The 17,957-nt window shown below is 43.8% G+C and overlaps 1 protein-coding gene across 1 annotated transcript in view; it reads right to left on the bottom strand.

The window, feature by feature from the left end:
• Positions 1–17,957, bottom strand: part of CARS2 (cysteinyl-tRNA synthetase 2, mitochondrial) — a 102,955-nt gene that overhangs the window by 35,738 nt on the left and 49,260 nt on the right. Inside the window, exons 5-8 of the mRNA XM_075334337.1 lie at positions 14,822–14,927; positions 7,595–7,678; positions 4,846–4,975; positions 1,553–1,686 (exon numbers count right to left, since the gene is read on the bottom strand). Of these exons, the coding sequence (XP_075190452.1) occupies positions 1,553–1,686; positions 4,846–4,975; positions 7,595–7,678; positions 14,822–14,927 (454 nt within the window). The remainder of the gene's footprint in view (positions 1–1,552; positions 1,687–4,845; positions 4,976–7,594; positions 7,679–14,821; positions 14,928–17,957) is intronic.

The following is a 17,957-nucleotide window of genomic DNA, read 5'->3' as shown; positions in this document are numbered from 1 at the left end:
TAAGGCTGGTATTAAGCAGTCTAACAGTTTTTTTAATCAGTTTTAAGTGAACTCTGGTGGCTTTTTTCTGCCTTACCTGTTTCCACATCTACTGCTTCTACCCACACTTCTCAAGAAGATCAGAGTAAAGGGTATTCTATGTTCTAGTTATTCTCATTGTTCCAGACTGGCTCTGGAGATCCTGGTATTTGGAGGTGGTCAATCTCCTGGCAGACGTCTCATGGGCTCTTCTGTACCTCCAGGACCTTTTGTCCCAGGGTCTGTTCTTCCATTCAAATTTACAACCGCTCAGTCTGCCGTTGTGGCTGTTGAAACCACAATTTTGAGGGCCGCAATGTTATCTCAATCGGTTATTCAGGCTATTTTTAGGGCCTGGAAGTAGTGATGGAAGAACCCAGACTGTAAAAGTCCGGACCTGCATGGGTTCAAATGTACCGAGTGCCGGGCCCAGGCCTGGAATTCTTGAGATATAGATTCAAACCTAGTCCACGTTTCAGTAATACTAAAACATCTTTGGTGCTTCAGAAAAATTTAGTATCCTGACCTACCCTATTAACTAAAGAGAATAAACAATAGTGTTTCAATTCTAACAGCTGACAAAAAATAAACTGTCTCCCTCTAGCGGTTTTCTATTGCTTTACTGTAAAAAACAATGAAAAAAAAATGCGTAGCAACTCCAATATTTGGTCTCAAAATCTTGGTAATACACTAGCTGGTAGCAGGGCTGGCAGGGTGTACGGTCAGTGGCCTGCAGATTCAGCCAATAACAGCAGGGCACTGACTGATGCGGCATTATATTTGGATGTGCCCCTGATCACTGAATGCTCCAGTCAATTGCATGCTTCATGTGACCAAAGATGGGGACATCTTGGACTCCTGTGCTGGTGCAGAACAAAGTCTGGGCAGGAGTTAGAGGCGGCCAGTGTTCATCACCTAATTTCATTTAGTCATCCTTCGCAATCACGTCAACAAAAGAGGGAAAAGACAGTCTTGACTGGATGCTATGGGCAACTGCTTTGTATTCTTTATCAGTATTTAGACATAAAGCCCAGAATTTCTATATGCACTGGTAACTCTACTACATCCTTTTTTTTTTTTTTCAATTAGTCTTGTCATCAACTATACTCGAAAAGTATAGAATGCAAGTGTGAAGAAGGTTGGTTATAGTGATGAGCAAGCACGACCATGCTCGGGTGCTCAGCACTCAGAACGAGCAGCTGAGTGCTCAGATGGGCTCGACTCAAGTACAGTGAATAATGGAAGTCAATGAGGAACTCAAGCATCATCATAAGCAACATTTTATGTATATACCAGGTATCTACACCTTAATATGTAGAGGTAATTATCAAGGTGTGCTTTGCTTCCTATATCCCCCAATATCATAGTTGTTGTACTGGTTTTTAGCATATTATGAAAGTAACATAATATAAAAGACACTTTGCTTTAGAATCAGAGCCAATTTACAAATGGATCTGAAGGCAGTACAATAATTCCCTAATTCCAATATAACTAAGGCTCCAGTCACATATGTACATGCATCAACCAGACCTACCAGAATGTAGAAAATAATTCCCCCACTTATCACACTGATGATAGGCCTCGCATTGAGCAATTTCATTTTCATGATGAGGAAATGCCAGATCAATCCCACCAGTATGAATGTCCAGCTGTTCTCCAAACACCGTACTATAGAAGAAAAAGTCACACAATGACGTTACAGGCACATAATCATTTATTAAATGACACTTATGCTTTTATTTTTGCATTAAAAAGAAGGATATCTGCCTGAATAGTGGCATATATATATATATATATATATATATATATATATATATATATATATATATATATATATATATATATATATATATATATATATATATATATATATATATATATATATTAGAAGGTGGCCCGATTCTACGCATCGGGTATTCTAGAATTTACGTATTGTGTAGTTAATGTATGATTTTTGTTATATATATAGATGTTGTTGTGTGTAGTTACCAAGTGTTTGTGTAGGGCGCTGTACATGTTCTGGGTGTTGTCTGGCTGTGGCGGGGGGTGAGAGCGGTGTTGTTTGTGTGTTGCGTTGTTTGTGGAGCGCTGTGTGTGTGTTTTGCGCGGTTTGTGTGGGTGTGGGGTGTGTGTTTTGGTGGGAGGTATGTTTTGTGCAATGTGTGTGTTGTGCGGCATGTGCGTATATTTGTGTGTGCCACGCTGTTTGTGTGTTGGGTGTCTGTGTAGGGCGGTATTTGTGGTTCCCAGTGTGTGTGTGGTGTTCTGCAGTGGGGGGAGGTGTGCACCCCCCATCGTGCTCCATCCCCCATGCTGTGCACCCCCCATCGTGCTCCATCCCCCATGCTGCGCACTCCCCATCGTGCTCCATCCCCCATGCTGCGCACCCCCTATCGTGCTCCATCCCCTATGCTGCTCACCCCCCATCGTGCTCCATCTCCCATGCTGCGCACCCCCATCGTGCTCCATACCCCATGCTGCGTACCCCCCATCGTGCTCCATCCCCCATGCTGCGCACCCCCCATCGTGCTCCATCCCCCATGCTGCACACTCCCCATCATGCTACATCCCCCATGCTGCGCACTCCCCATCGTGCTACATCCCCCATTCTGCGCACTCCCCATCGTGCTACATCCCCCATGCTGCGCACCCCCATCGTGCTCCATCCCCCATGCTACGCACTCCCCATCGTGCTCCATCCCCCATGCTGCGCACTTCCCATCGTGCTCCATCCCCAATGCTGTGCACCCCCCATCGTGCTCCATCCCCCATGCTGCGCACCCCCCATCATGCTCCATCCCCCATGCTGCGCACTCCCCATCGTGCTCCATCCTCCATGCTGCTGCACACTCCCCATCGTGCTCCATCCCCCATGCTGCGCACTCCCCATCATGCTACATCCCCCATGCTGCGCACTCCCCATCGTGCTACATCCCCCATGCTCCGCACCCCCCATCGTGCTACATCCCCCATGCTGCGCACCCCCCATCGTGCTCCATCCCCCATGCTGCGCACCCCCCATCGTGCTCCATCCCCCATGCTGCGCACCCCCCATCGTGCTCCATCCCCCATGCTGCGCACCCCCCATCGTGCTCCATCCCCCATGCTGCGCACCCCCCATCGTGCTCCATCCCCCATGCTGCGCACCCCCCCATCGTGCTCCATCCCCCATGCTGCGCACCCCCCATCATGCTCGATCCCCCATGCTGCGCACCCCCCATCGTGCTCCATCCCCCATGCTGCACACTCCTCATCGTGCTCCATCCCCCATGCTGCACACTCCCCATCGTGCTCCATCCCCCATGCTGCGCACTCCCCATCGTGCTCCATCCCCCATGCTGTGCACCCCCCATCGTGCTCCATCCTCCGCACCCCCCATCGTGCTACATCCCCCATGCTGCGCACCCCATCGTGCTACATCCCCCATGCTGCGCACCCCCATCGTGCTACATCCCCCATGCTGCGCACCCCCATCCTGCTCCATCCCCCATGCTGCGCACTCCCCATCGTGCTCCATCCCCCATGCTGCGCACTCCCCATCGTGCTCCATCCCCCATGCTGCGCACCCCCCATCGTGCTCCATCCCGCATGCTGCACACTCCCCATCGTGCTCCATCCCCCATGCTGCGCACTCCCCATCGTGCTCCATCTCCCATGCTGTGCACCCCCCATCGTGCTCCATCCCCCATGCTGCGCACCCCCCATCGTGCTACATCCCCCATGCTGTGCACCCCCCATCGTGCTACATCCCCCATGCTGCGCACCCCATCGTGCTCCATCCCCCATGCTGCGCACTCCCCATCGTGCTCCATCCCCCATGCTATAATAGTTCTCCTATTATACTCAGAGAGGAGTATAATAGGAGGACTATAATAGGAGGAGTAGTCCTGGGGGGAGAGGAGTATAATGCCGGCTCCCTGCACATGTGTACCGGGAGCCGGTGTACGCTGGTAACTATGATACACATCGGGTAACTAAGGGACCTTAGTTACCCGATGTGTATAATGGTTACCAGCGTTCACCGGCTCCGTCACGATCCCAGCATCGCAAGGGTATGTGTGGCGCTGCTGGGATCGTGATGGAGCTGGTATACACTGGTAACTATGATACACATCGGGTAACTAAGGGACCTTAGTTACCCGATGTGTATAATGGTTACCAGCGTTCACCGGCTCCGTCATGATCCCAGCATCGCAAGGTTATGTCTGGCGCTGCTGGGATCGTGACGGAGCCGGTGTATGCTGGTAACTATGATACACATCGGGTAACTAAGGGACCTTAGTTACCTGATGTGTATAATGGTTACCAGCGTTCACCGGCTCCGTCACGATCCCAGCAGCGCAAGGTTATGTCTGGCGATGCGTGCGGAGGGCCAGGGCAAGCGGCCAATCCATGCGGAGGGCGGGGCCAGGCCGAGGCAAGCGACCAATCCGTGGCGGGGGCGGGGCAAGGCCGCTGGGGAGCCGGTGTACACTGGTAACTATGATACACATCGAGTAACTAAGGGACCTTAGTTACCCGATGTGTATAATGGTTACCAGCGTTCACCGGCTCCGTCACGATCCCAGCAGCGCAAGGTTATATCTGGCGATGCGTGCGCAGGGCCGGGGCGAGCGGCCAATCCGTGTGGGGGGGCGGGGCCAGGCCGAGGCGAGCTACCAATCCGTGGGGGGCGGGGCCAGGCCGAGGCAGCGGCCAATCAGACGCTTGTCACCATAAGGACACAATTTTGGAGCAAGACAGACAGACAGACAGACAGACAGAATAAGGCAATTATATATATATATATATAGATATATATATATATTATATATATAAATTAAACACCTTGCAATAGTGGAGCACTCAATATGCCAGCCAGGCCGTCCATTGCCCCATGGAGAGACCCAATGTGGCTCCTCAGGTTTAGACGTCTTCCATAATGCGAAATCTCTGGGGGATCTCTTGTCACTTACCACTGTAATACAAAAAAAACAGCAAGAATCAAAATCAACAAAATACTGTTTATTCATCATCATAGTGGTCCCATAGGACCTTCAATGAAAACCTTAGGAACCCTATTGCAAATTATTACAATGAAGCTAAATCTGGATCCACTACTTTACTAGTCATCAGTTGTACGTATACAGTGCCATGAATCACCCATAAGTTCACATGTAAAAAGAATTAACATTATCATGCATGATATATGCATGTTTTGCAGGAAGCTGCCCAATGGAATAAGAAAGCAGAAATAGATATTTTAAAGAACAAAAATTATAATGATGTACAATGCTGTGCAAAAGTGTTAAGCAGCTGTGGAAAAAATATTACACAGTAAGAATGCTTTCAAAAATAGAAGTGTTAAAGGAAGTCTGACAGGTCCCCCATGCCTTCCAGCCCACCAGCATTTGTATATTTATTGCTAAATATCCCAACTAACCAGGCCTTTACAACCTAAACACGTTTAAAAAAAAATCTTTATAAACTCCGATTTTCATATGCTAGTTAATCTATTGACTAGTCGATGTGACGTTTGTTTCCTCAGGTTAAATTGACCCATTCAGCCATGTGGGCGTGATAACATGAATTGCAAGAGCGAACATCATCGCCAGCTCCCTACAAATCTTGCACATGCGCACAGCTTTCTGCACTAACATCACTGCGCCTGAACCGGGGTGTACATGCCCCGACTTCAGAGAAGCGCACTGCGCATGTCTGGAAGAGAAAAAGCCATCAGGGGCGTGATAACATGAGGAGAGAGGGCAGACTAGTTTTGAGAAACAAACGCCCCAACTAGTCAAAAGTCTAATTAACATATGAAAACCGGAGTTTATAAATACTTTATATAAAAAAAAAAAATGTTTAGGCGTAAAAAAAAATAAAGGACTGGTTAGACAGAGTATGTAGCAATAAATATACAAATTCTGGTGAGTTGGAGGGCATAAGGGACCTGACAGTTTGCCTTTAAGGTTAAGCTCCCATGACAAAATTTTGGTGAGTTTTTGCCAATGCGTAATTTGGCTTCAGCAAAAACGCTGTGTTTTACATTTTGACCATAAAATTTGCATAAATTCACCTGCGGTGCATGACTACAATCCGCAACATGTTTATTTTTCTTGCAGGTACTCTGAATTTTGTGTGCAAATTTTCCCCAGTTTAATTGCATTAGATGAGGAAAATCTGCTGCAAAAACGCTCTAAATACACATGTAATCCACAAATGACTGTATCAATAAAGTTTTGTTAAAAACAAATACCTGCAAGTATCAAGAACAAAATAGCTTTTATAATATGACATACCAAAAAAGACAAAAACAGCAGCATCAAAAATAGTACAATAATGAGTGTCAGTAGGTGACAGTGAGGCATTGTGGATTGCTCTTAAATGCTAGTTGTGTCCCCTACATGGCATGAAGAGAAGGTATTCTAGTCTGATGAGACCAAAGTAGAACTTTTTGGGCTAAATGCAAAACGCTTTGTGTGGCAGAAAACAAACACTGCACATTACCCTGAAAACACCATCCCCACTTTCAAACATGGTGGAGGCAACATCATTCTGTGGGGATGTTTTTCTTCAGCAGAGACAAGGAAGTTGGTCAGAGTTTATGGGAATAGGGATGGAGCTAAATTTTGGGAAATCCTGGAGGAAAATCTGTTAGAGGCTAAAAAAAGACATGAGACTTGGCCATAGGTTCACCTTCCAGCAGGACAACCCTAAATATACTGCCAGAGCTACAATAAAATGGTTCAGATTAAATCATATTCATGTGTGTGAATGGCCCAGTCACAGTCCAAACAGAATGTGTGACAAGACTGAAAATTGCTGTTCACATCATCCAATCTCATTGAGCTAGAGCTATTTTACAAAGAAGAAGGGGCAAAGATTTTATCCTTTAGATGTGCAAAGCTGATAGAGACATACCCCAAAAGACTTGTAGCCGTAATTGCAATGAAATGTGGTCCTACAAAGTATTGACCAAGGAGGGCTGATTTCATATACACATCACAAATTTTCAGATTTATACTTTTAAAATATTTAGAAAACTATGCATTATTTCCTTTACACTTCACAAATACTTAGTCTTGGTATATCACATAAACTCCCAATAAAATACATTTACGTTTTAGGTGTAGTGTGAAAAAGGGACAAAATAACTCCAAGTGTCTCAGGTCCTTCTCCCGATCTTCACAGTTGGGAGGTATGTCCTTCTGTGACAGCACTTATGTGCCATAATAAAATTATAGGGCCTCATGACAAAAGTCCTATGTAACTGTCTGCTCAGTGATATTATTACAATAAAGAGGAAGTGGGAGTCATTATAAGGAGGCACAGTTGAGATCATTATAGAGTAAGCCCAAGAGGCATTATCTTCGTTACAACACATAGAGGGGTGTTTTTATTATTACAAGGAGGTACAAGTTAATTTTGTAAGTTGTCACTGGCACATTATTATTATTATAATAATTAATAAAGTAGACTGAGGGATTATTGTTTCAGATGGGCGAGCACTAAAATGCTCCTTCTATGGCAGCATATGTACATGATCTTATTGTATGTATTGGTAGCAGATTTGTCATCTATGATGAGTTTATACCTGGCTCTGAGGGTGCATCTGAAAAAGAACCAGTGAACTTTCCATATCTTTCGCCAATTGACTGGACATCGAAATACACATTTCCTTAAAAAAGAAGAGAAAAAATGTTTAAATACTGAATAAATCACCAACATAGACCAGTGCAAAGCCTTATAGCTGAAGGTTTCCCTGGAATGATCTTACCCTAAACACATTGTCAGTGTAAGAAGAAAGAGAACAGTATCTCACATGACATGTAGACCAGTAGCACCAACAGGGAAAACAGCCATTGCTGGAAATGGTGGCCCACAGTATGCTACCCTTAGCATGTTAATGTTAAGGCATGGTTATAATGGTGCTGTTATACAAATAAAATAAATACCTTTAGTGAAGAAATCTGCACAGTGGTTGTTCCTTAATCAGCATGAACTTTCGTGTAATAAGCTTTAGATGCCTAGGGGTGGGACTGTGTATAAGGGACTTCAGCCTCTGCCTTGGCCTCTTCGCCAATCTCTGGTATCTGTATCCACCTCGTGTTTGAAAGTTTGTGCCAGCACAGTCCTTGCTGCAGCCAGCGCTTGCACAGATTGACCTCCCAGCAGTCTTCATGTGCAAATTGAGATCTTATCTCAATGACACCATCAGGACTATTTTATTGAAGACCATCGGGACATCAATCTGTGCAAGCAGTGCCCATGGTGAGGACAGACACCAGAGGGAGGCATAGGGGCCAGAGCAGGTGCGGAACACCCTACCTCCATGTCTTACCCTTATGCACCTAAAGCTTATTACACCAAAACTTCAACTGCTGATTAGAGGACAACCATCATGTGGATTTCTTCACTAAAGGCATCTATTTAATCTGTATAACAGCGCCATTTTGGTTATGAATTTACTTTAATATGCAAAATCATGCTGATAGGCTCTCTTTAATGTAGAAGTTATTAAACAAATTCTGTCAGCACAGAGTGACTGTTCAAACCAAATACACATCATGGCGGTGATAATTTAAAAACACCTTTCATCTGCTTGTTTTTCCTCAAATCTCCACCCCAACTCTTTTTGGATTGACAGCTCTGACTTTATAGAGCCAGAGAAGGGCGGAGATAGTAGGAAAACAAGCAGGTGGGAAGGTATATTTAAATGATTGGTCATGATGCACCAAGCACCTGTACTTGATTTGAACAGTCATCCTGTGCTGACAGAGTCCCTTTAAAGGAATATTCCATTCGCCAAGATCCTATTTCAATATGTATTAAGTGTAATAATACTAATACTAGCAATTAACTCCAATTAGAAATGTAGTTTAGTTCTGATTAGCTGTTGTTTACCTTTAGTGCAGGGCATTGCAACTTAGGTATGCATGGTTACATCCACTCATATAGTGACAGTTCGTTGCTCCTGGTCGTAACCATGGATCCTTAAGCTGCAATGCCCCGCCCATGAATTAAGCGACATAGATATGGATGGGCAGACCCAGACTATAAAAGTCCGGATCCACGTGGTTTCAAGGGTACCCGGGTGCCAGCCTTGGGCCCGGGATTCCGGTTGTTGATCCGGATCCAGCACTGGGAAAAGTAAAAAAAAGAAATAAAGGAAAAATAAAGAAAATAAGAATGAATCAAGCGCTTCATACTCACCAAGGATCCACCACAGCTTTAAACTGCTCCCACGGCCTCTCCTACACTTCCTGGGCCTCTAATTATTGTTCATCCATATGCACTGCTGTCCCAGTCCACCGGCCGGCCTGGCGTACTTTGCGAAGGGCCCCCGTATTGTAATACCCAGCACAGATAAAGCCAATGGTTACAGGCTGCAGGCCCCAGCCATGCGCTTATCCTGGCTATGTATCAAAATAAGAGGACCCGCATGGGGCGCTTTTTTTTCTATAGCCCAGACAGCTGGGGGCTGGTATTCTCAGACTGGGGAGACCCATGCTTATTGGGGCCACTACCCAGCCTAAAAACAGCAGCCTGCAGCCACCCAGGATTGAAAATCCATTAGATGCAACAAGCCCGGCGCTCTTCCCGATTGCCCTGGAGCACTGGCAATTGTTGTAATATAATAGGTTAATGGAAGCCTACAGCAGCCACCAACCTCTAGATTAGTAATGGCAGGTATCTATGAGACCCCCCCATCATTACTAATCTGTAAGTGAAAGAAAGTAAACACCAACACTGAAATAATCCTTTATTTCAAATAAAATACAAAAAACACCTTCTTTCACCAATTTATTAACCCCTAAAACACGCTAGCAGGTCTGATGAAATCCACACAAGGCCCACGACGATTCTAGCTCTGCTACATATGTGAAGTCACAGTGCACAATCATAGTACATGAGTGAACACTGTGAGGTTCAGGCAGAGAATGAATGAGCCGCGTGATCAACGGTGATGTCACTCAGGTTATTTGCTGTCACAGCAGGAGATTCCCACGGTCCTCCACCTGTGACCGCAGATAACCTGACCTCAGTATACTCAGGTTCACAGACCTGCATCTCCTGGCAGAAAACCATATTTTTTTGCCAAGAAATGCAGATTTCGTGCTGAAATTTTTACATCATATTCCTGTACCCACTCTACACATCCTGGCAAAAAAATTGCATCACTACCACATCATACCTCATGCGGTTTTGATGTGTTTTTTTTCCCAGGAGGTGTAGACATGGCCGTCCACTTGCACTAAGAATACCGGAGAATTGTGATAGCATGCGCAGCGCATGCTGTCACAATTTAGCAGTCTGCAGTCACATAAAGTGACTGCAGAATTTTGGCCCAAGTTTGGACAACCCCTTTTAGTGTGTATGAAGGTATGTCAAAGGAAGAACTGGTAATATAGCTACAGTAGTAAAATGTCTATTCTAGATTAAAGTAAGGGTATATTTTACTTCCATATACAGACTACATCTGTCTACTTTCCTGTCTTGTCAACGGAGTGACAAGCAGGCTGCTGGGAAATAAAAAACAACATCTCACATGCAGATGGTGTTAAAACCGCTATTAATGACAAGTAATTAAATACTTCATTTAATTATGCTAAAACCTGATATACAATTAAGGAAAGGAAATGTAATAAATATATTTGCTAGTATTTTCAATACACGATTTGGGCTGCCTGTGGTCATATTAAGCAATGTCGGAAAGCAAAAAAAGGCTTGACTCACTTGTCTCTCACTCAGTTGCTGTCCCAACTATTAAGCAACCAAAGGTGTATACACATTAATTAGGGGCAAAATGGAAGTCTTAGGGCGGCTTTGCACGTTGCAACATCGCAGGTGCGATGTCGGTGGGGTCAAATCGAAAGTGACGCGCATCCGGCGTCACTTTCGACATCGTTGTGTGTAAATTCTAGATGATACGATTAACGAGCGCAAAAGAGTCATTATCGTACCATCGGTGCAGGTTCCGACTTTTCCATAATTACGCGGCCGCGACAGGTACGATGCTGTTCCTCGTTTCTGCGGCAGCACACATCGCTGTGTGTTACGCCGCAGGAGCGAGGCACATCACCTTACCTGCCGCCGGCGGCTCTACGGAAGGAAGGAGGTGGGTGGGATGTTTACATCCTGCTCATCTCCACCCCTCCTCCGCTATTGGCCGCCTGCCGTGTGACGTCGCTATGACGCCGCACGACCCGCTCCCTTAGGAAGGAGGCGGGTCGCTGGCCAGAGCGACGGTCGCAGGGCAGGTGAGTGCATGTGAAGCTGGCATAGCGATAATTTTCGCTACGCCAGCTATCACAAGATATCGTACCTGCGACGGGGACGGGGACTATCGCGTGCGACATCGCAGCATCGGCTTGCGATGTCGCAACGTGCAAAGCCCGCCTTAGGCCAATACACATGGGACAGCTATCATTTTGAGAAAAGGATGTTTGGGCTTATAGGGAATTGGTCAGTAGGCTCAACCCTACTAAGATGTATGGGCAATGCAGGTGATAGGAAATGAAAATTAAACCTTGATATCTGCGATCTGATGTCTTACTCTAGAGAAATCCACATTTTGTTTATATGTAAATGAGCTGCTAAGCTCTATGGGCGGCTTTGCACGTTGCACCATCGCACGTGCGATGTCGGTGGGGTCAAATCGAAAGTGACGCACATCCGGCGTCACTTTCGACATCGTTGTGTGTAAATTCTAGATGATACGATAAACTAGCGCAAAAGCGTCGTTATCGTATCATCGTTGCAAGCTCAGACTTTTCCATAATTTTGCTGCAGTGATGGTACGATGCTGTTCCTCGTTCCTGCGGCAGCACACATCGCTGTGTGTTACGCCGCAGGAGCGAGGAACTTCACCATACCTGCCGCCGGAGGCTCTATGGAAGGAAGGAGGTGGGCGGGATGTTTACATCCTGCTCATCTCCGCCCCTCCGCCGCTATTTGCCGCCTGCCGTGTGACGTCGCTATGATGCCGCACGACCCGCCCCCTTAGGAAGGAGGAGGGTCGCCGGCCAGAGCGACGGTCGCAGGGCAGGTGAGTGCATGTGAAGCTGGCATAGTGGTAATTTTCGCTACGCCAGCTATCATAAGATATCGTACCTGCGACGGGGGCGGGGACTATCGCGTGCGACATCGCAGCATCTACTAGCGATGTTGCAACGTGCAAAGCCCGCCTATGAGTCAGGCACTGAACTCTCTGAGAATCTGCCTTCAGAGCTTATTTTTTAATCAAAAGGGGGCATTACCATTGTGAAAGCTTTAATGACTGACAGTCTGCTCTTCTGATATACATGTCTCATGCTGGTAAAGCCTCCTTTTCATTTAAAATATGTTCTGGAGGCAGATTCTCATGCAGATCGGTGTCCTGCCATAGTTCTTAACATCTTATTTACTTACTAACCAAAACATCGATTTCCCTGCAATAAGACATTGGATCCCAGTTATTAAGGTATCATTTTTTTCAGCTTCCTATGACCTACATGCCCATATAGACAACTTAGGAGGGTTGATCCTACTGACACATTCCTTTTAAAGAGGTGGTCCGACATCTAAAATGTACTTTCTAGCTATCTATCTTTACCCCCTAACCACTTATGTGATTATATTTATTATACAATTCCCTACACTTCTACCCTATTTAATCACTAAAAGTTTCATTTTTTTTACTACAACTCCTGTTATGTTTCGTTTGAGAGGAGTCTCAATTGTGACGTTACAGGAGGCTGGAGCTGCAGTCACTCCAAACAGTGTCCAACACCCCTCCTGGAACAGGACATCACCAGGGGGCGGCGCTGCATATACGTACTAGTTTCTTGTATTGCCACTTCCTGAGGATGTCATGGATCCTGGATGATGAGTAATGGACACTGTAGCCGGGGTTAGTGGAATGTCGGCATGTTAGTCCTCCCTCAGCGGCCACTTCCATTGCTTGTGTAACAGATGTCGGCTGGAGGCAGGGCTAGATACAGTGAATGACACTAGCATTGCCCCACAACCTCTGGTACTGCCGTCAAATGAAGAATCATCAGCGTTGGTGTCACTTAATGCCTCTAGCACCGCCCTCAAACACAGCATCATCAGGGGGTGGTGCTTGTGTCCCTCACTACTTCTAGCACCGCCCCCTTATGACGGCTTGTGTAAGGGCAGTATTAGAAGCAGTAAGTGACACCAGCGCTGATGACGCTTCGTTTGAGGGCGGTGCTAGACGTTGTGGTGCATGACTGCAGCTCCAGCCTCTTGGGACATCACGTCACACCTGTCAAATGAAACATAAGTGCAGTAATAAAAACTTTTAAGTATTAGCTAGATAGGGAAGAAATGTATAGAATTGTATAATAAGAATGAGAAACTGAGAGACAGTCAGGTAGCAACACCGGGTACTACAGCTAGTTGTATAATAACTATAAATACAAAAGTGGTTAGGGGGTAACGATAGCTAGAAAATACCTTTTAGGTGTTTGGTTTTTTATTTCTTCTTATCTTACCAAAGGTAAATTGCAACGACGGCCAAATGCCACCAAATATCAATGTATTATAGTTGTATCTTATGCACAAAATCCTATTAATGAAGCAAAATGGCATACAATGTACAATACAAAAACCTTTATTGGTGATGACAGCTTCAAGATGCCTCCTGTATGGAGAAACTAGCTGCCTATATTGTACAGCTGTGATTTTGGCCCATTCTAACATATAAACCTTCTCAGAACCTCAATTTTCCATGAGCTTCTTCTGTGAACGCTGGACTTTAGTTCCTTCCATGGATTTTCTATTGAATTCTGGTCAGGTTATTGGCTGGGCCTTTCTAGCAGTTTTATTTTCTTTCTCTGAAATCAATTGAGAGTTTCTTTGGCTGTGTGTTTGGTATCATTGTTTTGTTGAAATGTCCACGCTCGTTTTCATCTTCATCATCCTGGTAGATGGCAGAAAATTTTAATCAAGAAATCTCAGTACATTTGTCTATTCAGCTTTACTTCTGTTAAATGAAGTTTGCCAGCACTTGAAAAACAGCCCCACATCATAAGGTTTCCACCTCAAAACTTCACTGTTAGTATTGTGTTTTGGGGTGATATCCCATACCTTTTGGCCTCCAAATATGGTGTGCATTATGGCATCAAAAGAGTTCAATTTTGGTCTCATCTGACCAGACTATATTCTCCCGTATTTCACAGGCTTATTGAAACGTTGAGCAAACTTTAAACGCGTTTCAACATCCTTTTTATTCAACAATGAAATCTTGCATAATAAGCGTGCATAGTGACATGGAGGTTGAGTGTATTTATTGTTTTCTTTGAAACAATTACACTTGCTGATTCCAGGTTTTTCTGTAGCTTTCCATAGGTGGTCCTTGGCTTTTGGACAACTTCGGATGATACTTTTCACTCCTCTGTCTGAAATATTGATGGGAGCACCTTGTTGTGGCTGGTTTATGGTGAAATGATATGCTTTTCAGATTATGGCCCCAATAGTGCTCACTGGAACTGTCAGTAGCTTAGAAATTTGTCTATAACCAATGCTATCAGTATGCTTTGCAACAAGATGGTTGTGAAGGTCTTGAGACAGCTCACTGGTTTGTGAATCAATTGGGTTCTTACAAACATCTGGTTGGAAATTCATGTCAATAACACCTTTAGAAATATATTTACTTAGAAAATTGGTGATGTGATCAATACTTATTTCACCGATTGTAGATAAAACCCTAAAACATTTTGGGAAACAGTCACCAGATGACAATACTATTTGATGCTTTGAAAATAATCCACTTTTCTATTTTACTGCTGATGATTTTGTCAGGTGTAAATCTTACCTTGTGAGGTAGAGTAAGCATGTCCATTAGAAATTATCTGCTCTATGAAAGATATGATCCTTGGAATGTGTTCAGTTACTCTCATATATATTGTGGGAGGGAGAACCTAGAGAAACACAAGAACATAGGTCTAAATGAAAAAAAGAGAATATTTCTACAAATATCAGTAACTGTACAATTGTAACACATATATAGAGGATATCCAAGAATGCTGCCATGAAAATAAAAGATAAAAAAAGACTATTGCCTTGGCCTTTCCGTCCCCATCTACTGGTACATGTAGACGAGTAGATCATTGCTCAACAAAGATTTTGATAAAGCAATACTGTTGGTTGTTTTTAAAGCATTTTTGTGTGCGGATTCCAAATCTGCAATCAGAATTTTGCTACCAGGCTCCAATTTTCCATAATTTAGTTTTTCCAATAAATTTAGCTTTCATTGCCCCTTCATAAATTACTTTTGCTTTTTAGGTGCTGGGATTGTTGTAACTTTGCACTGTTCTTATAAAGTCTATTTGTTTTCATACTTTGGTAACAAACAGAGCTCTGTGGTTTTTCAAAGGTTGACTAAGCTTGGGGATTTTTGCGCCTTGGGGTTTCACAGGTTACATACTAAAAAGCTTGATAATCACACTGTTCGTTGTGAATATCAGTTGTATTTTTATTGCTAAATTTTCTTTTACCTTAATGTTATTATAATAATTTAATTTTATTTCTGCTGTTCTTGTGCCACAGAACTTTCTGTTAAACATGTCATGCAGTTATGTAAACCACCCCAACAACCTTTGCTATATTTGTGGCGTGGGTGAAAAAAGTTATTTCCTGCATTTTCAGTGCAAAATTAGAGATCAAGATAAACTTTGGGCCCCATAGTTGTTGCTCATCTTGTGTTACACTTCTGAAAAGTTAGCTCAATAGTAAACCATGGCACAAGGCATTTGTTGTTCCAATGGTATGGAAGGAGCCAAGAAACCATTCTACAGATTGTTATTTCTGTATGACAAAGATTGCTGGAATAATCAGTAAAACAAGAAATTTAGTGAAATATCCAAACATTTCTTCAGCAGTTAGGCCGGGCTCACATAGCTCAGAGCTGCCAGTCCCCAACTCCACCAACTTCTTGAACCTTAGGTTCAGAAGAAGATTCAGACTCTGATTTGGTTGAAGAAGCAGGTGATTGAGAAGATCCTGATTTTCTAGGCCTTGAGTCGAGTTAGCCTCACAAACTAAACCAGGTTGCTCTAAATGATTTATCTGAACCTATCAAAAAGTCAGGAAGAGCTTTTGGCTTCAAGGCTCAAAGGCTGGCACTTGCTGGAGCAGGGGACCAAAATATTTCTTTATGCCATAGACCGCAAAAGCTTGAACACTTATTTTTAATGGAAGGGGACCTAGTTTCCGTTTAGTACAACGATGAAAACTTTTTGTTCAATCTAATTATCCAAGAGCACACACCTCAAGAATGGAGACTTTTTATGGACTCTTCAAAAAGCAGTTTAAAAGCTGTACGTATGCATAATGGCTAAGGAAATTCATCTGTTCCTCTTGCTTATGCAGCAACTCTAAAATAAACGTGAAAATATGCACCTGCTGTTGTCAAATATCGGTTACGAAAACCATGAGTGTAATATCTGAGGTGATCTGAAGGTAATAGCCTTTGTGCTTGGGTTGCAGCTTGGCTATACATAGTTTTGTTATTTTCTATGCAAATGAGACCGCAAAAAACGCAAAAAAATTGACAAAAAAAAAAAACAGTGGCCACCTAGAAACAGTGACTCCTGGAAGAAAGAATATTCTGCATTAGCCTCTGGTAGCACTAGAAAATGTTTTCCTTCTGCCACTCTACATAAACTTAAGAGTGATGAAGAACTTTGTCAAGGTGATGGCTCATGATGGTGAGCGTTTTGCATACCACAGAAACAAAATCCCACAAAGCAGCGAGACCAAAATCACGGAAGGATTTTTGTGGGGCTACAAATAAGGGAAATTATAAAAGACACTGATTTTGACCCAAAACTAAGCAAGATAGGCATCGGCATGGGACTTGTTGAAAAATGTAGTGATGAACTTCCTTGGCAACCATAAAAAGCTCCAAACTATAGAGACCTTGTGACTGAGTTATTACAACACTACAAAGAATTGGGGCGCAATAAGGATCTCAATATACATTTCCTGGAACCCATTTAGATTACTTCCCTGATAACCTTGGAGAAGTCAGTGACGAGTACGGGGAGCGGTTTCATCATGACACTGAGCTACTTGAAGTTAGTTATAAAGGGAAATAGAGTTCAAAAATGCTCACAGACGAGTGTTGGGTATTAAAAATAGACGTGCTTGCCCCTAATATAATGCCCTTGGGACTAGTCCCCGAGCTCATTAGCTTAAGATAAAAGATCTACAGAAATACTTTTTCTAAAGATCCCTTTATCTATGCTACTAGATACATGGACGGTTAGGCAGGAATTAACATTATGTATCCAGAACTGCCACTGGTTCTGGGTGCATATTGCACCTGACAGGTTTCCTTTAAGTAATTTCTGTTACAAATAAAAAATGTAAAAAAATGTAAACACATGGTACTCAAAATCCCTGCCTGATAGAAAAATTCTGAAAGCAGAGTTGGAATCAGAGGGCAAATTGCCATAAGAAACATCCTATTTCATTCAACACACAAAAAAGTAAAATATTGTAGTCCAGTCGATATATAAGTTTATAAAAGAGCTCATTCCCAATTTTAAACCTGCGTAAAACGGTCAACAACCACTCAACGAATCAGCAAAATGGTAGTTTTTTGGGGAAGAAGAACATTTATACTGGTGCAAAAATCATTGCTATCAGCAGTACATCGCCCTGTGTACTCATGGCCAAATGTTTTGAGACTGACACAATTTTCGGCTTTCACAAAGTTTGCTGCTGCACAATTTTCTGTTCTCTACCAAGGAGCTTAATGGCAAAATTCACAACAGGTGTTTGATCAATGAATCGCCCAATAAATTCCAGTGTTCAATTAAAATTGGTATTTAAACAGTCCTCCTCATCATGCTGTTCACATTTTGACATCATAAGACCAAGGCGACACCTAACAATTGATTCATACATAGTATCTCGCTATTGCAAGGCTTCAACAGGATGTTCTC

Source organism: Anomaloglossus baeobatrachus, chromosome 2 (assembly GCF_048569485.1).
Source record: "Anomaloglossus baeobatrachus isolate aAnoBae1 chromosome 2, aAnoBae1.hap1, whole genome shotgun sequence".
NCBI lineage: Eukaryota > Metazoa > Chordata > Amphibia > Anura > Aromobatidae > Anomaloglossus > Anomaloglossus baeobatrachus.
This window is presented reverse-complemented; position numbering and strand designations above follow the sequence as displayed.